This window comes from Lampris incognitus, chromosome 2, assembly GCF_029633865.1.
Source record: "Lampris incognitus isolate fLamInc1 chromosome 2, fLamInc1.hap2, whole genome shotgun sequence".
In the NCBI taxonomy this organism is placed as follows: domain Eukaryota; kingdom Metazoa; phylum Chordata; class Actinopteri; order Lampriformes; family Lampridae; genus Lampris; species Lampris incognitus.
The window spans coordinates 149,847,099-149,872,354 of record NC_079212.1 but is presented as its reverse complement, the minus strand read 5'-3'; the positions used below and the strand labels follow the sequence as shown (position 1 = coordinate 149,872,354).

The 25,256-nt window shown below is 47.0% G+C and overlaps 1 protein-coding gene across 1 annotated transcript in view; it reads left to right on the top strand.

Annotated features, from left to right (window-relative positions):
• The window catches only part of LOC130133100 (copine-1-like), a 105,569-nt gene that overhangs the window by 39,188 nt on the left and 41,125 nt on the right, over positions 1-25,256 (top strand). Inside the window, exons 6-13 of the mRNA XM_056301924.1 lie at positions 6,739-6,822; positions 8,879-8,968; positions 10,263-10,361; positions 11,537-11,623; positions 12,062-12,121; positions 13,110-13,243; positions 15,782-15,836; positions 23,293-23,370. Of these exons, the coding sequence (XP_056157899.1) occupies positions 6,739-6,822; positions 8,879-8,968; positions 10,263-10,361; positions 11,537-11,623; positions 12,062-12,121; positions 13,110-13,243; positions 15,782-15,836; positions 23,293-23,370 (687 nt within the window). The remainder of the gene's footprint in view (positions 1-6,738; positions 6,823-8,878; positions 8,969-10,262; positions 10,362-11,536; positions 11,624-12,061; positions 12,122-13,109; positions 13,244-15,781; positions 15,837-23,292; positions 23,371-25,256) is intronic.

Below are 25,256 nucleotides of genomic sequence, written 5' to 3'. Positions count from 1 at the left end.
ATGCTGGAGACATGGTGGACATTGACACCGAGTCCATAGTGAACAAAATATTCAGCCACTTTTCAGCATCCTCAAAATGTACAGAAGAATTGAAAGCAGTGTTCACATTTTTGGAAGAAGATTATCAGGTTGTACTGAAACACATACCCACAAGGTTAAGTTTATGGCCTGCTGTCAAGAGGCCACACGACAGCTGGACAGATTTCAAGAGCTATATCTTGTCACCGGGAGAAGATCAGTGCCCAAAGTCACTGTGGCAGCTATTTAAAAAAGGATCAGGATGGTAATGGGCAACCCCATGAGCTTCAGGTCTACCTGGCTGTCCTCAATAATGGCCTGGCTCTTCCATGATGATGTGCTGCTGTTGGAGGGAGAGGACGGGACCGTCTGTGAGCTCAGGGTTCGTACGGTCATGAAAAACCTGGAAAAGTCATGGAATTTTAAATTGCAATTTCCAGGTCCTGGAAAAATTATGGAAAATTATATTTTTCAGAGGTTTTGGAAAAGTCATGGAAATATATCTAAAGTTTCATCAATTAATCCAAACAAAATCGATGTGTCATAATAAAATGTAAATTGCCACGGACCGTCATGATATTATGGTGGTGTGAAAAGTTTATTCAGTCTGGCTCAGTCTGTGTTACTGGGCATGCGGCGTGCAAGCGCCTAGCAACTGCAGGCACGCCGACCAGCATGCAGTTGCTTCTGCTAGCAAACGGACGATTTAACAAAATGCCAGGGAAGTGCAGCTTCAATAATACATGGCTTTTAAAGGGTAAATACCAATTATGGCTGGCAAAAGACACTGACCCGAGACGTGCTAAATGCAAACTGTGCTGTAAAACATTTGACATTTCGAATATGGGCGAGGCAGCGCTCGTTAGCCACTTGACGGGGAAAAAGCACAAGACTGTAGCCGCAGTTGCTAGCAGTGCAATACCCATAGGTGAGTTTATGAACGCGGACGCTGTGAGGACATCCAGCAACACTACTACAGTTTCCACAGCAACAAAGCAGACAACTTTGGACGTTTCTGCAAAAAATGAAGTCCTCAAAGCGGAGAGACTGTGGGCACTAAAAGTCATGAATTCACACTACTCATTCAAGTCATCCGAGGACACGAGCCGTGTTTTCGCCGCCATGTTCCCGGACAGCCAGATTCCAGTGAAATGTACCTGTGGTGAGAACAAGTGTGCCTATGTCTGTACTTTCGGGCTTGCTCCGCCGCACTTTAAAAGAATCTTTGTGTCAGAAGTGTCCCAACAAAAGGCATATGTAGTGCTGTTTGACGAAAGCCTAAACCACCATTTGCAGTCCAAACAAATGGATTTACATGTGAGGCTGTGGGATGGAGCAGAAGTAAAGACTAAAGACGACACATTGAGTTCCAGACTTTGCACATTCCGTCTCTAGTTTTAGGAGTGGAAGTTAATTTTGGAAGATTTATTTAATTTATTTATGTTATGTCTTTTTTTTTATATTGACAACTCATGTACTGATTACTGAGTAATCAGTAGTTAGCACTGGCATTCCTACCCACCCCAATGCACTATTTCTCTCTGTTTATCTCTGACAGAAAATGTGATGGCATTTTTATCTTTTGAGACATTGACAAAAATGTTAAACCGTTGGAATTACAATATGAGAAAATTTATCTAAGTGTGCCTGTCTGGTGTTGTTTTTTTTGTTTTAGAGAGGCACCATACATTTCAGATGTAAACCTAATTTTACTTAGTGTTACGATAATTCGTTTTCGGTGGTCCCATCGAGATAAAATAATTTCTTTTAGTCATGGAAATTCAGTAAAAGGTTTTGGAGAAGTCATGGAGAAGTCATGGAAAATCATTGGTGAAAAAGTGTAAGAACCCTGTGAGCTATATGAGCTCATGTTCACTCTCGAGACAAAGCTCCAACAACGACAGCTGGATTCCTTCTTTGGAATGGAGACCAGTGCTATCCTCCCAACAGTTTCCAGACCAAAAAGCAATATCGATCAAACATGAGCCTTCCAGTTTCTACAAGGCTGCACTCAACCACCTTGAAAAGTGGTATAACTTCTCAGACAACAACTACCAGAAGAATGGTGCGAGCTTGGCACTTAAGAGCAAGTTCACATTCTCCCATCTCTGTGATGCGGTGGAGGTCCTTCAGATAAGGGGAAACTGGATATGGATGAACTGTATGAAGAATACTGTGTGACTTTGCCACGCCAGCAGGAAATAGTGGAGAGAAGACCTCCTGTTGTAGAGAAGTGGTCAACCTTGCTTCAAGGCACAAAGACACCAAATATGACTGCTGTTGCATCCTTTCTTTTCAGCATCCCCGTTACTGATGCATCTGCAGAGAGTGCGTTTTCCCTCATGACGACAGCGTGGACCGACCAATGAAACCGGTGCTCTATGGAGCTTATCAAGTGTGAAATTCAAGTCAAGAACAACTTTGCATACAGTTGTAAGGAATTCAACACCTATGTACTCAAAGAGAAGGCCTTATTAGAAGCTGTAGGTTCTCAAACAAAAAGTATGAAGTCAAGAAGAACATGTAAGGTAAGGTGACTTGGTCTAGAATATAGAATAGAGTGTTGTGGGCCTGCAGCATGGTGCTAGATGTTAACAAGGTGCTGTTCTTGTGGTTCAGCCAGGTGCTGTCCATGCTGCTGGAAGAACAGAGCCTGTGTGGGCCTGCCTGCAGTTGTTGCAGTAATGGACAAAACTGAAAATATTTAGTCGAATTATAGTTTTTGTTCCCTCCTGACTGGTTTTTAATTGTGTTAATCTAATTTTATTTCATCTAATATTTTATTTAGTGCCTGTTTGTGATGCAGTGCAATATTTGGATTTGAATTGAAAGACTTGAAGTGAATAAAAAAGTATATGGTTCTACTAGAAAAGTCTGAATAACTTTAATATTATGGTGTTTGGAAGGCAATCGAGGGTGGCACAGTGGCTAGTGTGGTCGCCTCACAGCAAGAAGGTCCTGGGTTTGAGCCCCGGGGTAGTCCAACCTTGGCGGTCGTCCCAGGTCTTCCTCTGTGTGGCGTTTGCATGTTCTCCCTGTGTCTGCGTGGGTTTCCTCTGGGTGCTCCGGGTTCCTTCCACAGTCCAAAGACATGTAGGTCAGGTGGATCAGCCGTACTAAATTGTCCCTAGGGTGTGTGTGTGTGTGTGTGTGTGTGTGTGTGTGTGTGTGTGTGTGTGTGTTGGCCCTGTGGTGGTCTGTCCAGGGTGTCTTCCCGCCTGCCGCCCAGTGACTGCTGGAATAGGCTCCAGAATCCCCGTGACCCTGAGCGCAGGATAAGCAGTTCAGATAATGGATGGATGGAAGGCATCATGCCATGTGTTCATATGTGTTGGAGAAAACATAGTAGGCAGGGTGTAGGCGGATGGACAGAGTGTATATGGACACTTTTAATGCATAGTAAAGTTCCTTGATGTAAATGTATTACTTTTCTTTGTTGGATGTACTGCTCTGGGCTCACCCTTAATGTTATATGCCATATACCCTTTTTGAAACACCAGTAGTATACTGGGAAGAATGGAAGCCATGACTTGAATCCCATGTCAGCATGTCTGTCCTGTGTTATAGTACACAGGTCAGTCAGAGTCAGTGTTGATGAGAAGAAGCGCTGTACTTAAACACTCACTGGGATGGGAAAAGGGACTACACAAGTGCCAGCAGACTATCACATCAGACCATAAGAACTGTGCGACTTCAACTTCCTGTATTGCTCACTGCCATTACTTAGCTGGGAGTTAGTTGGGAGAGTTGCATGAAGTCCTTCACATGCTGAAGGCCTACCCTGTAACCCGCGTAGTCTGTTGTGTGCTACTGAATCAACCAGAGGGCAACGCACAGAGATGCTTTACCAGCTAAGGGGCAGAATAGAAATGATTATTTTTTAATTTAGACAGACATGATATCAACATTGTAGACCACCTCTCAGCACTGGTAACGTGTCCCATATTGTCCCACACACACATACTCTTTGTCCCATGTTTGGTGTGTTGGGATCTGGTCACCCTGTCTGTAACTGGTTTCCAGCCGGTCTCAGACCAGTGTGGAACCTCAGCTAGAAGCGTGACACAGACTAGTGTGGAACCTCAGCTAGAAGCGTGACACAGACTAGTGTGGAACCTCAGCTAGAAGCGTGACACATACTAGTGTGGAACCTCAGCTAGAAGCGTGACACAGACTAGTGTGGAACCTCAGCTAGAAGCGTGACACAGACTAGTGTGGAACCTCAGCTAGAAGCGTGACACAGACTAGTGTGGAACCTCAGCTAGAAGCGTGACACAGACTAGTGTGGAACCTCAGCTAGAAGCGTGACACAGACTAGTGTGGAACCTCAGCTAGAAGCGTGACACAGACTAGTGTGGAACCTCAGCTAGAAGCGTGACACAGACTAGTGTGGAACCTCAGCTAGAAGCGTGACACAGACTAGTGTGGAACCTCAGCTAGAAGCGTGACACAGACTAGTGTGGAACCTCAGTTAGAAGCGTGACACAGACTAGTGTGGAACCTCAGCTAGAAAAGTTACACAGACTAGTGTGGAACCTCAGCTAGAAGCGTGACACAGACTAGTGTGGAACCTCAGCTAGAAGCGTGACACAGACTAGTGTGGAACCTCAGCTAGAAGCGTGACACAGACTAGTGTGGAACCTCAGCTAGAAGCGTGACACAGACTAGTGTGGAACCTCAGCTAGAAGCGTGACACAGACTAGTGTGGAACCTCAGCTAGAAGCGTGACACAGACTAGTGTGGAACCTCAGCTAGAAGCGTGACACAGACTAGTGTGGAACCTCAGCTAGAAGCGTGACACAGACTAGTGTGGAACCTCAGCTAGAAGCGTGACACAGACTAGTGTGGAACCTCAGCTAGAAGCGTGACACAGACTAGTGTGGAACCTCAGCTAGAAGCGTTACACAGACTAGTGTGGAACCTCAGCTAGAAGCGTTAAACATACTAGTGTGGAACCTCAGCTAGAAGCGTGACACAGACTAGTGTGGAACCTCAGCTAGAAGCGTGACACAGACTAGTGTGGAACCTCAGCTAGAAGCGTGACACAGACTAGTGTGGAACCTCAGCTAGAAGCGTGACACAGACTAGTGTGGAACCTCAGCTAGAAGCGTGACACAGACTAGTGTGGAACCTCAGCTAGAAGCGTTACACAGACTAGTGTGGAACCTCAGCTAGAAGCGTTACACATACTAGTGTGGAACCTCAGCTAGAAGCGTGACACAGACTAGTGTGGAACCTCAGCTAGAAGCGTGACACAGACTAGTGTGGAACCTCAGCTAGAAGCGTGACACAGACTAGTGTGGAACCTCAGCTAGAAGCGTGACACAGACTAGTGTGGAACCTCAGCTAGAAGCGTGACACAGACTAGTGTGGAACCTCAGCTAGAAGCGTTACACAGACTAGTGTGGAACCTCAGCTAGAAGCGTTACACAGACTAGTGTGGAACCTCAGCTAGAAGCGTGACACAGACTAGTGTGGAACCTCAGCTAGAAGCGTTACACAGACTAGTGTGGAACCTCAGCTAGAAGCGTTACACAGACTAGTGTGGAACCTCAGTTAGAAGCGTGCGCAGACTAGTGTGGAACCTCAGCTAGAAAAGTTACACAGACTAGTGTGGAACCTCAGCTAGAAGCGTGACACAGACTAGTGTGGAACCTCAGCTAGAAGCGTGACACAGACTAGTGTGGAACCTCAGCTAGAAGCGTGACACAGACTAGTGTGGAACCTCAGCTAGAAGCGTGACACAGACTAGTGTGGAACCTCAGCTAGAAGCGTGACACAGACTAGTGTGGAACCTCAGCTAGAAGCGTTACACAGACTAGTGTGGAACCTCAGCTAGAAGCGTGACACAGACTAGTGTGGAACCTCAGCTAGAAGCGTTACACAGACTAGTGTGGAACCTCAGCTAGAAGCGTTACACATACTAGTGTGGAACCTCAGCTAGAAGCGTTACACATACTAGTGTGGAACCTCAGCTAGAAGCGTTACACAGACTAGTGTGGAACCTCAGCTAGAAGCGTTACACAGACTAGTGTGGAACCTCAGCTAGAAGCGTTACACAGACTAGTGTGGAACCTCAGCTAGAAGCGTTACACAGACTAGTGTGGAACCTCAGCTAGAAGCGTTACACAGACTAGTGTGGAACCTCAGTTAGAAGCGTGACACAGACTAGTGTGGAACCTCAGCTAGAAGCGTGACACAGACTAGTGTGGAACCTCAGCTAGAAGCGTGACACAGACTAGTGTGGAACCTCAGCTAGAAGCGTTACACAGACTAGTGTGGAACCTCAGCTAGAAGCGTGACACAGACTAGTGTGGAACCTCAGCTAGAAGCGTGACACAGACTAGTGTGGAACCTCAGCTAGAAGCGTTACACATACTAGTGTGGAACCTCAGCTAGAAGCGTTACACAGACTAGTGTGGAACCTCAGCTAGAAGCGTTACACAGACTAGTGTGGAACCTCAGCTAGAAGCGTTACACAGACTAGTGTGGAACCTCAGCTAGAAGCGTTACACATACTAGTGTGGAACCTCAGCTAGAAGCGTGACACAGACTAGTGTGGAACCTCAGCTAGAAGCGTGACACAGACTAGTGTGGAACCTCAGCTAGAAGCGTTACACAGACTAGTGTGGAACCTCAGCTAGAAGCGTTACACAGCATTTGTGCAACACTGCTGCCTAAAGCTGAGCCTGTGTGTTTTTCTCTGTATGTGTGTTGTAGGATCTGTTTGGGAAGTCTGATCCATTCCTGGAGTTTTTCAAACAGGGAGATGATGGACACTGGCAGCTGGTCCACAGAACAGAGGTACACACACACACACACACACACACACACACACACAAATGAACTGATTCAACCTACTGTGATGTTCTTACTTGGACTATTGAGCATCAAGACCTTGTGTGGAGATGTGATTTATTTGCGTGTATGTGAAGGGTTTGCTTGTCAAAATTAAGATTTTATTATTAGCTTTTTTGTTGCTTTTATAAGAGATAATAATCTAACCTATAGTGATTAATACATATATTTCCCCACCATGTCTGTTAAGGTCTCTGCATGCGTCGGACGAACTAGTTTGTACAGCATGATGTCCGAGAGCTAAAGTTGAGGGTGGGGCAGAAGCTGTCAGTCACAGAGATGGGCGGGGTTATAAACCAGATCAGCTGGTGGTGGTAATGAGCCTTTCTTTGTTTACTTCCGTATGAAGACAGCCGTAGCTGAGTTTATGCTACCTACCATCGCATCTGTTGCTGACTGGCATGCAGGGCTGCACAATGTCTTGTGTTTTTATCTTCACTGCACTGTGAACTTACACTATGTACACACTATACTATGAACTTATACCATGTACACACTGCAGTGATCTTACACCATGTATGCACTGCACTATGAACTTACAGACACAATTGACCGTGTCTGCGGGTGGGAAGCCGGATGTGGGTATGTGTCCCGGTTGCTGCACTAGCGCCTCCTCTGGTCTGTCGGGGCGCCTGTTTGGGGAGGAGGGGGAACTGGGTGGAATAGCATGATCCTCCCACGTGTTACGTCCCCCTGGTGAAACTCCTCACTGTCAGGTGAGAAGAAGCGGCTGGCGACTCCACATGTATCGGAGGAGGCATGTGGTAGTCTGCAGCCCTCCCCGGATCAGCAGAGGGGGTGGAGCAGTGGACAGGATGACTAAAAAGAGTGGGGTAATTGGCCGGATACAATTGGGGAGAAAAAGGGGCAAAAATCCCCCGCAAAAAAAAAAAGGGTATTCGTGGTGTGCTCATTGAAGGCCCGCCCATTCACAGCTCTAATGCACAAACATTGGGGAAAGTGGGAACAGATTTCCGAATGTCGGTTTCTGAAAGCTTCAAAAATGTTCAGATGCCGACCACTGATCTGAGCGTTGAGGAGCTCCTTTCTGACCTGATCCCACATTCAGACCAGCTCCTGGTTTGAAGCCTTCAGCCTCGGTCTTCTTCATCTGACTTGGCCTGGGCAAACTAAAACAGCAAGCCATACCTCATATAACACAAGATACCATCAAGCCAGAGCTTATATAACACAAGATACCAGCACCAGAGCTCATATAACAAGATACCAGCAAGCCAGAACTCATATAACACAAGATACTAGCAAGCCAGAGCTCATATAACACAAGATACCAGCAAGCCAGAGCTCATATAACACAAGATAAGACTTATTCAAAGTGAACGGCCGGGTTTCTATTCAAATATCCTGAGACTCTTAAGTAGGTCAGTGAACATGTCCTACCAAACCCTTTAATAGAAATGAAAAAGACTTCAACTGGTCCTGTAGTCAGTGATGTTAAACTGATGGAGCTCTACTGAGAATGAACTAGAGAGAAAGACAGAGAAGACTGTCAGTATACTCACAGTGCTTCTCCCATTCAGAATTTATTTTAAGAGTAGATATTAAACTTGAGTTGGGTAAAAAACTCAAAATGTTCATGTTTGACCCTCAGGTCATGATGTATGGAGCAGCAGGTCGCAGGTCACATCACAGCCTCAACTTCAAGTCTTCTGGATGTGGCTTGAGGAGAGATGTGGCTGAAAGAACATGTCATGTCATAGCAACAATAATAATATGATGGAAGGGTGGAGCTGGAAAGTTTCCTAGACAACCACTTTCTAAAAGAAACTTCATCTCTGCCTTCCTCTTGTTGGATGAGTTGCTCTGCTAGCATGACTATGTAGTGCTCTAACATGCCCGTAGGGGACACACACACTGAACTCAGCACTGACTCTGGGTAAAAGTGTCTGCTAAATAAGAACATGTAATGTTAAAGTATAAAAATGAAATGGGGGATGGAGATGATCATAATGGTGATAATGAAAATAGTGATGGTGTTTAGGTGGTGAAGAACAATTTGAATCCATCATGGAAGAAGTTTACCGTTCCTCTACAAACCTTCTGCAGCTGTGACCTGGACAAACCCATCAAGGTACCAGTAAATGCTACACACTACACTATACTACACTACACATACTACACTACACTACACTACAGTTTACTGTTCCTCTACAAACCTTCTGCAGCTGTGACCTGGACAAACCCATCAAGGTACCAGCAAACACTACACTAGTCAAGTCAAAGTCAGAGTATCTTTATTGTCCCTTGAAGGGAAATTAGTAAAGGCTATCCCGTCTGGTCGGAATCAACAGAAGGTTGGCTGTGGCACACGTCACAGAACATTTTAATGATGGTTATGGGAGGAATGTGTCACAACACAGCACATCACACCCTGCTGTGTGTGGGGCTGCAGATGAGGCAGAGTGCCCGTGATGAGCCCTGTCCGTTGAAAGCACCTACAGTGGGCACGGAGCGTTGGAACTGGACCTTGGAGCAAAGGAAGAAGGCTACCTGGTCCAATGAGTCCCATTTTCTTTTCGATGACGGGGATGGCTGTGTACATGCATGCTGTTTACCTGGGGAGGTGATGGCACCAGGATGCACTGTGGGAAAATGACAAGCAGGTGGAAAGAGTGTGACACCCTGGGCAATGTTCTGCTGGGAAACCCTGGGTCCGGCCATGCATTTGGATGTCAGTTTGATACGTGCCACCTACCTAAACATCGTTCCAGACCAGCTACACCCCTTCATGACAAGGGTATTCCCAGGTGGCAGTGGCCTCTTTCAGCAGGAAAATGAACCCTGCCACACTGCAAACATAGTTTGAGGAACATGATGAAGTGTTCAAGGTGTTGCCCTGGCCTCCATATTCTCCAGATCTCAATCCAATTGAACATCTGTGGGATGTGCTGGACCAGCAAGTCCGATCCCCGGCAGCTCCACCTCACAACTTACAGGACGTGAAGGATCTGCTGCTAATGTTTTGGTGCCAGGTACCACAGGACACCTTCAGGGGTCTTGTTGAGTCCATGCCTTGGTGGGTCAGCGCTGTTTTGGTTGCACACAAAAGACCAGCATCATGTTAGGCAGGTGGTCGTAATGTTTTGGCTCATCAATATGTGTGTGAAGTCAACTTTATTTGTACAGCTCAACATCACAAATTTGTGTGTGTGTGTGTGTGTGTGTGTGTGTGTGTGTAGGTAGTGTGTTATGATAAGGATGAGGACACCAGCTCAGATGAGATAGGCCAGTTCAGCTGCACCACCAACCAGCTGCTACCAGCTGGAACCAGTTTGGTGAGCCAAGAACTTATGTTCTCTTCTCTTCTCTTCTCTTCTCTTCTCTTCTCTTCTCTTCTCTTCTCTTCTCTTCTCTTCTCTTCTCAGGTTCATTGTTCAGACTATGACAGTGATGGCTCTCATGATCTGATTGGTTGTTTCACCACTAAAGTCTCAGAGCTGCAGAAAGCAGCACATGGCACCCCGGTGAGGTCACTTCCTGCTTCCTGTAAACAGTTGAACTTAATTTAATAACAGTTTGCTATGGTGGCAGTTCCTCTGCTTGTACGTGGAAGCCTTCACTGTGTCCTCTCTGCTAGCAGGCATAGCATGCACTGCACATGTCTTCCCATTAATTTTGGGGAGTGGAAAGTTGTGCTGAGTTTCTTGTGGAGGCGTCACATTACATGTGCCTCGTACCTCTGACCTGTGTGTCACCTCAGCAGATCAGTACTCTGCGTTTCATTCATCAGTGTTGTAATCAGAGCTTGAGTGTGAGAATTGAAGCTGGGATGGAGTTGAAAGAGAACATGGCAGATCTTTTTATCCTCACAGAGGTACTTGTACCCTGTCAGTCATCACACAAGTTCTGATAAGTTCTTGTCGTTTAATAGCCACTGTTTTCTCTCTGTCACCCTTCCTGTGTAATTATGTAACACTGTTAAATCTTCCCTCCCAAATGCTGTTCCTTGGTACTTGACCTCAAGGGTAAGCCACATCTGTGTTCTGATGCTGTCGACACTTTATTCCATCTTCACAGCCCACACTCTGTCCCTGTGACCATGTGGGAGCTGGAGTCCTTAATACTCCAACAACTCAACAACTTCCTGTTCCATCTTATACTTCCACTGCTTTCAGCTGCTTCCATCTTCACTTTTGCAAAAATTATTTTCTTTAAAACTCTGTTTCTAATCCCTGTAGTTATTGGAAGAAGTCAATCAATCAATCAATCAATCAATCAATCAATCAATCAATCAAGTTGCGTTTTATGTAGTGCTTTTCTAGCTGCAACAGCCACTCAAAGCGCTTTACAATTAATTAATTCTCACACACACACACACACACACACACACACACACACACACACACACACACACACACACACACACACACATCATACACAGAAACATCATACACTGATGGCATGTCAACTATACAAGAAGTGTGACAGTTATTTCTAGGTAGAGATGACCATGTGAGAGCATGTGGTTGTTTGTGTACACTATGAGCAGCACCACTGTGTGAGACCAGGTACATGTCTGCCAGCATTCTCAGAACAAAACACTCAGTCTGGGCTTCAACAGCAGGAAGAATATAGGGAAGTACAAAAGCAGCATATCAGCAGTTCCCCGAGTGACCACCAGGGTGTGATGTGTCCTCAGGTGGCGTTTGATTGTGTCCATCCTGAGAAGCAAAAGAAGAAGAAGAGCTACAAGAACTCTGGGGTTGTTTGTGTGAAGAGCTGCCAGGTAAGAGCTACTTTACCCAAACCACCAGGTAAACTGTCTCATTATGCAGCCCTCTAGCGCACCCACCTGGTGGCCCCCCCCTCACACACACAAACTACCTTTGTTTTAATTAGTCTGGCTTCTCTGTTTTGATTTGTTATTCACATCACCTAGAACTAGAAGTCAGGATTCAAGTTAAATGTTATGAACAACCCATCCATCTGTCTGTCCATCCATCCTTTCATCCGTCCATCCTTCCATCCATCCATCCATCCATCCATCCATCCATCCATCCATCCATCTGTCCATCCATCCACCCACCTTTACATCTTCTACAGCTTTCATTATAGCTCTCTCCTTCATAGCTGCTCACTGTGTGCGTGTGTGTGTGTGTGTGTGTGTGTGTGTGTGTGTGTGTGTGTGTGTGTGTGTGTGTGTGTGTGTGTGTGTGTGTTCCAGCTGGTGACCCAGTACACATTTCTGGACTATGTGATGGGAGGCTGCCAGATCAACTTCACTGTAAGTCAACACTGACTCGTTGACTGGAGACTAAGCAGTAAATCAGACTGAAGAGCAGTGTGGACATGGACTGTCTACATGCTTTAGTCTCAGAGCAGTGTGGACATGGACAGTCTGCATGCTTTAGTCTCAGAGCAGTGTGGACATGGACACTCTACATGCTTTAGTCTCAGAGCAGTGTGGACATAGACCCTCTACATGCTTTAGTTTCAGAGCAGAGTGGACATGGACACTCTACATGCTTTAGTCTCAGTGCAGTGTGGACATGGACACTCTACATGCTTTAGTTTCAGAGCAGTGTGGACATGGACACTCTACATGCTTTAGTTTCAGAGCAGAGTGGACATGGACACTCTACATGCTTTAGTCTCAGAGCAGTGTGGACATGGACACTCTACATGCTTTAGTCTCAGAGCAGTGTGGACATGGACACTCTACATGCTTTAGTCTCAGAACAGTGTGGACATGGACACTCTACATGCTTTAGTCTCAGAGCAGTGTGGACATGGACACTCTACATGCTTTAGTTTCAGAGCAGTGTGGACATGGACACTCTACATGCTTTAGTCTCAGTGCAGTGTGGACATGGACACTCTACATGCTTTAGTTTCAGAGCAGTGTGGACATGGACAGTCTACATGCTTTAGTCTCAGTGCAGTGTGGACATGGACACTCTACATGCTTTAGTTTCAGAGCAGTGTGGACATGGACACTCTACATGCTTTAGTCTCAGTGCAGTGTGGACATGGACACTCTACATGCTTTAGTGACTATAATCCAGCACAGCGTGCTCTTCACCTCTTCATTACTTTTACACAGCAGTAGCGAGAAACAAGTAAAATCCAAACTTTGACTTTCAGAAACTCACTCGAAATCTCACTTACTGAGATAGTTAGGCCTGTGTGTGTGTGTGTGTGTGTGTGTGTGTGTGTGTGTGTGTGTGTGTGTGTGTGTGTGTGTGTGTGTGTGTGTGAGTGTTTGTGAATAGGTGGGAGTAGATTTCACAGGATCAAATGGTGACCCTCGATCTCCAAACTCTCTGCACTACATGAGTCCAGACGGTCTGAACCAGTACCTGTCAGCCATCTGGTCTGTGGGTCAGGTCATACAAGACTACGACAGGTTAATACACCCTGCACCTCTTCTCCTACACCCACACCCTATATCCTACACCCCACATCCTATATCATACACCCCACACCCTATATCCTACACCCCACACCCTATATCATACACCCCACACCATATATCCTACACCCCACACCATATATCCTACACCCACATCCTATATCCTACACCCCACACCCTATATCCTAACCCCACACCCTATATCATACACCCCACACCATATATCCTACACCCCACACCATATATCCTACACCCACATCCTATATCCTACACCCCACACCCTATATCCTAACCCCACACATCCTATATCATACACACCCACATCCTATATCATACACCCCACATCCTATATCATACACCACACACCCTATATCCTCTACCCCCACATCCTATATCCTACACCCCACATCCTATATCCTACACCTCACACCCTATATCCTACACCCCACACTCTATATCATACACCCCACATTCTATATCCTCCACCCACACCCTATATCCTCCACTCCACTCCACACCCTATATCCTACACCCACAACCTATATCCTATATCCCACATCCTATATCCTACACCCCACACCCTATATCCTACACCACTTAATCTTAATGTTCAGTTTAAGATTAAAGCAGAACTTGTTTTTTTAAATCTTTATTGATTTTTGAACCAGTGTTACATGTACAAAACACCAACTGAGCTGGTTTCATATCAACACAACCTGTTATAGTGGGGTATGCAAACAGTAGAGAAATAGCAGCAGAAAGAATAATAATAATAATAATAATCACTCCCTATTTCAGTTAATTCTTACCCAAACTCCTCAATACCCCAATAACCCCTCCCACTTGTTGCAAGAGAAACACACCACCTGAAGGCAAATAGGTACACTCATTATACCTATTAACCCCACCCAAATTCTTCCCACTGGCTATTAAAAAAAAACTAAGAGGGAGAAAAATAAATTCATTTTACGCACACACACACACACACACACACACACACACACACACACACACACACACACATACACACATGCAAAAAAAGGGGGGGGCATCTAGTTGTCATCTAGGTGAATAGTAGCCACATTCAGATACTTGATAAAGGGCTTCCAGGTCATGTCAAGGGATTTACTGGAGGTTTTAAGTGAAAATCTAACTTTATCAAGTAGGGTGTGAGATCCCCACGACCCTGAGAGCAGGATAAGCGGTTCAGATAATGGATGGATGGATGGATGGCTGGAGGGAGGGTGTGAGATAGTAGATCCTGGAGCCAGCTATTGTGTGAGGGGGGAAGAGCCTGTTTCCACTGAAATAAAATGAGGCGCCCAGCTAAAAGAGTCGTAAAGGCCAAGACGTGCTGTTTTATCAAAGACAAACTGGGTGCTGTAGATGGTGGGACTCCAAATGGAGCTGCAAGAGGTTCAAACTTAAGGTTCATACCAAATACTCTCCCAAGTGTGTTAAAAATTGGACACCAGAAATCTGTCAGTTTTGGACAGGACCAAAACATGTGAGTATGGTTTGTTGGTGATTGTTTGCACCTATTACAAGTATCATTGATATGTAGCTGGGTAGAGTTTTGCCAGTGGGGCATTGGTGTAGTGTACTCTGAACAGAACCTTACTCTGAGTAGACCATGCCCTAGCACACATAGAAGCTGAGTGGACGAGATCGAGAATATGGTCCCACTGGTTGTCAGGTATTGACACACCAATTTCCTGTTCCCAGATCTCCTTCAGATGGACTGCTGGATCGGGGTTAAGGGAGTCAGTGGAGCCATAAGTTATGGAAATGGAGCGTTTCTGTGCAGGGTCCAGAGTGAGAAGGGAGTCAGTAGCGGATCCAGGAGGGTGATTAGGGAAATGGGGTAATTGGTTTTAATGAAATGTCTAACTTGAGGGAAACGAAAGAAGTGGGATTTAGGCAGGTCAAACCTGGTTGAGAGCTCTGTGAAATCGGTGAAGATTCCTTCCTTATATAAATTGTTGATAGCCCTTGTCACGCCAAATGTGAAAAACGGGGTCGGAGGAAGAAGGTGGGACTAGGTGGTTTTTGAAGACGGGCTAAAGTAGAGGGTTTGTACAGTTTGAAATACTTATCCATATTTTAACTGAGCTGGTAACAACTGGATTTTGGGACATATTTTGAATTTTAAGGGGGAGTTGTGCAGTAATGATAGACTGAAGGGACAGCTTTGACGATGGTAACTCCATTTGGGCCCATAGGGGACGTGTCTCAGCCCTGTTATCGATCGAACAGTGTAATCTGCCAGTATTGCATGCCCAGTAATACTGAATAAAACCGGGTGGTACCAGACCACCTGACTTTCCGGGTATTTATAGAATGGCTTTTTAATGCGTGGCAGTTTGTTAGCCCATAAGAATGAGGACACCACACCGTCTGATCTAGTCGATGAAAGAGAGACTTTTTCCTAAAAATTGAAAAACGAAACAAAACTAAAATATTTTAAAAACAATTAAACAGAACATTTGATACAGTGTTTACTTGCTCTGTCTCTTTCTTTCTCTCTTTCAGTGACAAGCTGTTTCCGGCATTTGGTTTTGGTGCAAAGCTGCCTCCAGACTACCAGGTTCTCTCTTTTTCTTACCAATCAGAACACAGTTCATTGTCTAGCCGGTCAGAACACAGCTCTTTGTCTAGCCGGTCAGAGCACAGCTCTTTGTCTAGCCAATCAGAACACAGCTCTTTGTCTAGCCAGTCAGAACACAGCTCGTTGTCTAGCCAACCAGAACACAGCTCTTTGTCTAGCCAGTCAGAACACAGCTCTTTGTCTAGCCAGTCAGAACACAGCTCATTGTTTAGCCAGTCAGAACACAGCTCTTTGTCTAGCCAGTCAGAACACAGCTCGTTGTTTAGCCAGTCAGAACACAGCTCGTTGTCTAGCCAACCAGAACACAGCTCGTTGTCTAGCCAACCAGAACACAGCTCTTTGTCTAGCCAGTCAGAACACAGCTCTTTGTCTAGCCAGTCAGAACACAGCTCTTTGTCTAGCCAGTCAGAACACAGCTCGTTGTTTAGCCAGTCAGAACACAGCTCTTTGTCTAGCCAACCAGAACACAGCTCTTTGTCTAGCCAGTCAGAACACAGCTCGTTGTTTAGCCAGTCAGAACACAGCTCTTTGTCTAGCCAGTCAGAACACAGCTCGTTGTTTAGCCAGTCAGAACACAGCTCTTTGTCTAGCCAACCAGAACACAGCTCGTTGTCTAGCCAGTCAGAACACAGCTCGTTGTCTAGCCAGTCAGAACACAGCTCTTTGTCTAGCCAGTCAGAACACAGCTCGTTGTTTAGCCAGTCAGAACACAGCTCTTTGTCTAGCCAGTCAGAACACAGCTTGTTGTTTAGCCAACCAGAACACAGCTCTTTGTCTAGCCAGTCAGAACACAGCTCTTTGTCTAGCCAGTCAGAACACAGCTCTTTGTCTAGCCAGTCAGAACACAGCTCTTTGTCTAGCCAGTCAGAACACAGCTCAGAGTTACGCTTCAGATTGGTTGCGTGTTTATGCAGGAGAGGTGAATGTATGGAAGGGTTTCTTGTGGACTGTTGTCTGTGTTGGTGAGCTTCACCTATGTCTTCATTGATGCTGCAGCATGGGACAAAACACAAAAAAACTAGATATAAACAATGCCAGCACAATGTAACTAGATATAAACAATACCAGCACAATGTAAACAACAACACTAAAACAAACAATTCATCATAACAATTTAGGGTGTAATATACAAGAGGCAATGAAAAGGGCCAAAACTCCACAATCTCAGTCCCGTCCATCACATCCAGAGCCTGTCACACGGAGCAGCATTTCTGAGTTAGCTGGCGAACTGCTTTAAACAAACCCCTAAACAGCTCCATGTTCCAGATCCGGGAGGGTTCCAGGTTTTACACTGCAGTTATCCAGGTAACACAGTAATCCTGGTTTGTGAGACGGGCCCCAGTCCACCTCAGTAAGAGGAGAGAAAATACAGTTGATTAGTCACTTCTCACAGCCAGCATCAGGACTTGCTGCTGGATTTGTCTGGCAGACTGGTAGGTAGATAGGCTGCAGCTGAGCCAGAACTGATGTGACTGAGCTGACGTGACTGAACTGACGTGACTGAACTGACGTGACTGGGCTGACGTGACCGAGCTGACGTGACCGAGCTGACGTGACCGAACTGACGTGACCGAGCTGACGTGACTTAGATGACGTGACTGAGCTACTGAGCTGATGTGACTGAACTGACGTGACTTAGCTGATGTGACTGAGCTGACGTGACTGAACTGACGTGACTGAACTGACGTGACTGAACTGACGTGACTGAACTGACGTGACCGAGCTGACGTGACCGAGCTGACGTGACCGAACTGACGTGACTGAGCTGATGTGACTGAACTGACGTGACTGAGCTACTGAGCTGACGTGACTGAGCTGACGTGACTGAACTGACGTGATTGAGCTGACGTGACTGAGCTGACGTGACCGAACTGACGTGACCGAACTGACGTGACTGAGCTGATGTGACTGAGCTGATGTGACTGAGCTGATGTGACTGAACTGATGTGACTGAGCTGACGTGACCGAGCTGACGTGACCGAACTGACGTGACCGAACTGACGTGACCGAGCTGATGTGACTGAGCTGATGTGACTGAGCTGACGTGACTGAGCTACTGAGCTGACGTGACTGAACTGACGTGACTGAGCTGACGTGACTGAACTGACGTGACTGAACTGACGTGACCGAGCTGACGTGACCGAGCTGACGTGACCGAACTGACGTGACCGAACTGACGTGACCGAGCTGATGTGACTGAGCTGATGTGACTGAGCTGATGTGACTGAACTGATGTGACTGAGCTGACGTGACCGAGCTGACGTGACCGAGCTGACGTGACCGAGCTGACGTGATCGAACTGACGTGACCGAGCTGACGTGACTTAGATGACGTGACTGAGCTACTGAGCTGATGTGACTGAGGTGACGTGACTGAACTGACGTGACTGAGCTGACGTGACTGAACTGACGTGATCGAACTGACGTGACCGAGCTGACGTGACTTAGATGACGTGACTGAGCTACTGAGCTGATGTGACTGAGGTGACGTGACTGAACTGACGTGACCGAGCTGACGTGACTGAGCTGACGTGACCGAACTGACGTGACTGAGCTACTGAGCTGATGTGACTGAACTGACGTGACTGAGCTGACGTGACTGAGCTGATGTGACTGAACTGACGTGACCGAGCTGACGTGACCGAGCTGACGTGACCGAGCTGACGTGACCGAACTGACGTGACCGAGCTGACGTGATTTAGATGACGTGACTGAGCTACTGAGCTGATGTGACTGAACTGACGTGACTTAGCTGATGTGACTGAGCTGACGTGACTGAACTGACGTGACTGAGCTGACGTGACTGAGCTGACGTGACCGAGCTGACGTGACCGAGCTGACGTGACCGAGCTGACGTGACCGAACTGACGTGACCGAGCTGACGTGACCGAACTGACGTGACCGAACTGACGTGACCGAGCTGACGTGACTTAGATGACGTGACTGAGCTACTGAGCTGATGTGACTGAACTGACGTGACCGAGCTGACGTGACCGAGCTGACGTGACTTAGATGACGTGACTGAGCTACTGAGCTGATGTGACTGAACTGACGTGACCGAGCTGACGTGACCGAGCTGACGTGACCGAACTGACGTGACCGAGCTGACGTGACTTAGATGACGTGACTGAGCTGACGTGACTGAGCTACTGAGCTGATGTGACCGAACTGACGTGACCGAGCTGACGTGACCGAGCTGACGTGACTGAGCTGACGTGACCGAGCTGACGTGACTGAACTGACGTGACCGAGCTGACGTGACCGAGCTGACGTGACTGAACTGACGTGACCGAGCTGACGTGACTTAGATGACGTGACTGAGCTACTGAGCTGATGTGACTGAACTGACGTGACCGAGCTGACGTGACCGAGCTGACGTGACCGAGCTGACGTGACCGAACTGACGTGACCGAGCTGACGTGACTTAGATGACGTGACTGAGCTACTGAGCTGATGTGACTGAACTGACGTGACTTAGCTGATGTGACTGAGCTGACGTGACCGAACTGACGTGACTGAACTGACGTGACTTAGATGACGTGACTGAGCTACTGAGCTGATGTGACTGAACTGACGTGACTTAGCTGATGTGACTGAGCTGACGTGACTGAACTGACGTGACTGAGCTGACGTGACTGAGCTGACGTGACCGAGCTGACGTGACCGAGCTGACGTGACCGAGCTGACGTGACCGAACTGACGTGACCGAGCTGACGTGACCGAACTGACGTGACCGAACTGACGTGACCGAGCTGACGTGACTTAGATGACGTGACTGAGCTACTGAGCTGATGTGACTGAACTGACGTGACCGAGCTGACGTGACCGAGCTGACGTGACTTAGATGACGTGACTGAGCTACTGAGCTGATGTGACTGAACTGACGTGACCGAGCTGACGTGACCGAGCTGACGTGACCGAACTGACGTGACCGAGCTGACGTGACTTAGATGACGTGACTGAACTGACGTGACTGAGCTACTGAGCTGATGTGACTGAACTGACGTGACCGAGCTGACGTGACCGAGCTGACGTGACCGAACTGACGTGACCGAGCTGACGTGACTTAGATGACGTGACTGAGCTACTGAGCTGATGTGACTGAACTGACGTGACCGAGCTGACGTGACCGAGCTGACGTGACCGAGCTGACGTGACCGAACTGACGTGACCGAGCTGACGTGACTTAGATGACGTGACTGAGCTACTGAGCTGACGTGACTGAGCTGACGTGACCGAGCTGACGTGACCGAGCTGACGTGACCGAGCTGACGTGACCGAACTGACGTGACCGAGCTGACGTGACTTAGATGACGTGACTGAGCTACTGAGCTGATGTGACTGAACTGACGTGACTTAGCTGATGTGACTGAGCTGACGTGACTGAACTGACGTGACTGAACTGACGTGACTGAACTGACGTGACCGAGCTGACGTGACCGAGCTGACGTGACCGAACTGACGTGACTGAGCTGATGTGACTGAACTGACGTGACTGAGCTACTGAGCTGACGTGACTGAGCTGACGTGACTGAACTGACGTGACTGAGCTGACGTGACTGAGCTGACATGACTGAACTGACGTGACCGAACTGACGTGACTGAGCTGATGTGACTGAGCTGATGTGACTGAGCTGATGTGACTGAACTGATGTGACTGAGCTGACGTGACCGAGCTGACGTGACCGAACTGACGTGACCGAACTGACGTGACTGAGCTGATGTGACTGAGCTGATGTGACTGAGCTGATGTGACTGAGCTGACGTGACTGAGCTACTGAGCTGACGTGACTGAGCTACTGAGCTGACGTGACTGAACTGACGTGACTGAACTGACGTGACTGAGCTGACGTGACTGAACTGACGTGACTGAGCTGACGTGACTGAGCTGACGTGACTGAACTGACGTGACTGAACTGACGTGACTGAACTGACGTGACCGAGCTGACGTGACCGAGCTGACGTGACCGAACTGACGTGACTGAGCTGATGTGACTTAGATGACGTGACTGAGCTACTGAGCTGATGTGACTGAACTGACGTGACCGAGCTGACGTGACCGAGCTGACGTGACCGAACTGACGTGACCGAGCTGACGTGACCGAACTGACGTGACCGAACTGACGTGACCGAGCTGACGTGACTTAGATGACGTGACTGAGCTACTGAGCTGATGTGACTGAACTGACGTGACCGAGCTGACGTGACCGAGCTGACGTGACTTAGATGACGTGACTGAGCTACTGAGCTGATGTGACTGAACTGACGTGACCGAGCTGACGTGACCGAGCTGACGTGACCGAACTGACGTGACCGAGCTGACGTGACTTAGATGACGTGACTGAACTGACGTGACTGAGCTACTGAGCTGATGTGACTGAACTGACGTGACCGAGCTGACGTGACCGAGCTGACGTGACCGAACTGACGTGACCGAGCTGACGTGACTTAGATGACGTGACTGAGCTACTGAGCTGATGTGACTGAACTGACGTGACCGAGCTGACGTGACCGAGCTGACGTGACCGAGCTGACGTGACCGAACTGACGTGACCGAGCTGACGTGACTTAGATGACGTGACTGAGCTACTGAGCTGACGTGACTGAGCTGACGTGACCGAGCTGACGTGACCGAGCTGACGTGACCGAGCTGACGTGACCGAACTGACGTGACCGAGCTGACGTGACTTAGATGACGTGACTGAGCTACTGAGCTGATGTGACTGAACTGACGTGACTTAGCTGATGTGACTGAGCTGACGTGACTGAACTGACGTGACTGAACTGACGTGACTGAACTGACGTGACCGAGCTGACGTGACCGAGCTGACGTGACCGAACTGACGTGACTGAGCTGATGTGACTGAACTGACGTGACTGAGCTACTGAGCTGACGTGACTGAGCTGACGTGACTGAACTGACGTGACTGAGCTGACGTGACTGAGCTGACATGACTGAACTGACGTGACCGAACTGACGTGACTGAGCTGATGTGACTGAGCTGATGTGACTGAGCTGATGTGACTGAACTGATGTGACTGAGCTGACGTGACCGAGCTGACGTGACCGAACTGACGTGACCGAACTGACGTGACTGAGCTGATGTGACTGAGCTGATGTGACTGAGCTGATGTGACTGAGCTGACGTGACTGAGCTACTGAGCTGACGTGACTGAGCTACTGAGCTGACGTGACTGAACTGACGTGACTGAACTGACGTGACTGAGCTGACGTGACTGAACTGACGTGACTGAGCTGACGTGACTGAGCTGACGTGACTGAACTGACGTGACTGAACTGACGTGACCGAGCTGACGTGACCGAACTGACGTGACTGAGCTGATGTGACTGAACTGACGTGACTGAGCTACTGAGCTGATGTGACTGAACTGACGTGACTGAACTGACGTGACTGAGCTACTGAGCTGATGTGACTGAACTGACGTGACTGAACTGACGTGACTGAGCTACTGAGCTGACGTGACTGAGCTGACGTGACTGAACTGACGTGACTGAGCTGACGTGACTGAGCTGACATGACTGAACTGACGTGACCGAACTGACGTGACTGAGCTACTGAGCTGACGTGACTGAGGTGACGTGACTGAACTGACGTGACTGAGCTGACGTGACTGAGCTGACATGACTGAACTGACGTGACCGAACTGACGTGACTGAGCTGATGTGACTGAGCTGATGTGACTGAGCTGATGTGACTGAACTGATGTGACTGAGCTGACGTGACCGAGCTGACGTGACCGAACTGACGTGACCGAACTGACGTGACTGAGCTGATGTGACTGAGCTGATGTGACTGAGCTGATGTGACTGAGCTGACGTGACTGAGCTACTGAGCTGACGTGACTGAGCTACTGAGCTGACGTGACTGAACTGACGTGACTGAACTGACGTGACTGAGCTGACGTGACTGAACTGACGTGACTGAGCTGACGTGACTGAGCTGACGTGACTGAGCTGACGTGACTGAGCTGACGTGACTGAACTGACGTGACTGAGCTGACGTGACTGAACTGACGTGACTGAGCTGACGTGACTGAACTGATGTGACTGAGCTGACGTGACTGAACTGACGTGACTGAGCTGACGTGACTGAGCTGACGTGACTGAGCTGACGTGACTGAGGTGACGTGACTGAGCTGACGTGACTGAGCTGATGTGACTGAGGTGACGTGACTGAACTGACGTGACTGAGCTGACGTGACTGAGCTGACGTGACTGAGCTGACGTGACTGAGCTGACGTGACTGAGCTGACGTGACTGAGCTGACGTGACTGAGCTGACGTGACTGAACTGACGTGACTGAGCTGACGTGACTGAGCTGACGTGACTGAACTGGTGCTGTTGTTTATGTTGTGTTATTGTTGATAATTTGTGTTGTTTATGTTTTTTTGTTGTGTTGTCTATTAACATGCAGGCGGCGAACCACGAGTTTGCTCTCAACTTTAACCCTAGTAACCCCTACTGCCAAGGTATACACACACACACACACACACACATTTATATGGTCCATTTTATTTCTTTTGCTTATCTATTTTGTTTTTACAATGCTTAAAACTTTTCTCTGAGGTCAATCTATATGTCAACATGTCCCCGTCGGCCATGGCCAGCCCATCTATCATCTATCAGCCCATATATCATCTATCATCTCATCTGTCATCCCATCTATCATCTATCATCCCATCTATCATCTATCATCTATCAGCCCATCTATCATCTATCATCCCATCTACTATCATCTATCATCCCGTCTATCATCTATCATCCCATCTATCATGCCATCTATTATCTATCATCTATCATCCCATCTATTATCTATCATCCCATCTATCATCTATCATCCCATCTATTATCTATCATCTATCATCCCATCTATCATCTGTCATCCCATCTATCATCTATCAGCCCATCTATCATCTATCATCCCATCTATCTATCTATCATCCCATCTATCATCCCATCTATCATCTGTCATCCCATCTATCATCTATCATGTCATACCATCTATTATCTATCATGTCATACCATCTATTATCTATCTATCATCTATTATCCCATCTATTATCTATCATCTGTCAGCTCATCTATCATCTATCATCCCATCTATCATCTATCATCCCATTTATCATCTATCATCCCATCTATCATCTATCAAGTCATCCCATCTATCATCTATCATCCCATCTATCATCTATCATCCCATCTATTATCTATCATCCCATCTATCATCTATCATCCCATCTATTATCTATCATCCCATCTATTATCTATCATCCCATCTATCATCTATCATCCCATCTATTATCTATCATCCCATCTATCATCTATCATCCCATCTATCATCTATCATCCCATCTATCATCTATCATCCCATCGATCATCTATCATCCCATCTATTATCTATCATCCCATCTATCATCCCATCTATCATCTGTCAGCCCATCTATCACCTATCAGCCCATCTATCATCCATCATCCCATCTATCTATCATCTATCATCCCATCTATCAGCCCATCTATCATCCATCATCCCATCTATCTATCATCTATCATCCCATCTATCATCCCATCTATCATCTGTCATCCCATCTATCATCTATCATGTCATACCATCTATTATCTATCTATCATCTATCATCCCATCTATTATCTATCATCTGTCAGCTCATCTATCATCTACCATCCCATCTATCATCTATCATCCCATTTATCATCTATCATCCCATCTATCATCTATCAAGTCATCCCATCTATCATCTATCATCCCATCTATTATCTATCAGCCCATCTGTCATCTATCCTCTCATCTATTATCTACAAACCCCAATTCCAATGAAGTTGGGACGTTGTGTAAAACGTGAATAAAAACAGAATACAATGATTTGCAAATCCTTTTCGACCTATATTCAAGTAAATACACTACAAAGACAAGATATTTAATGTTCAAACTGATAAACTTTGTTTTTCTGCAAATATTCACTCATTTTGAATGTGATGCCTGCAATCCAAAAAAACTGGGACATGGGCATGTTTACCACTGTGTGACATCACCTTTCCTTTTAACAACCACCCCATGATTCACGTTTTACACAACGTCCCAACTTCATTGGAATTGGCGTTTGTATCAGCCCATCTATCAGCTCATCTATCTGTCTATCATCTGTCATCCCATCTATTATCTATCAGCCCATCTATCATCTATCATCCCATCTATCATCTATCAGTCCATCTATCATCCCATCTATTATCTATCAGCCCATCTATCATCTTATCAGCCCATCCATCATCTATCATCCCATCTATCATCTATCAGCCCATCTATCATCTTATCAGCCCATCTATAATCCGTCTATCATCTATCATCCCATCTATTATCCATCA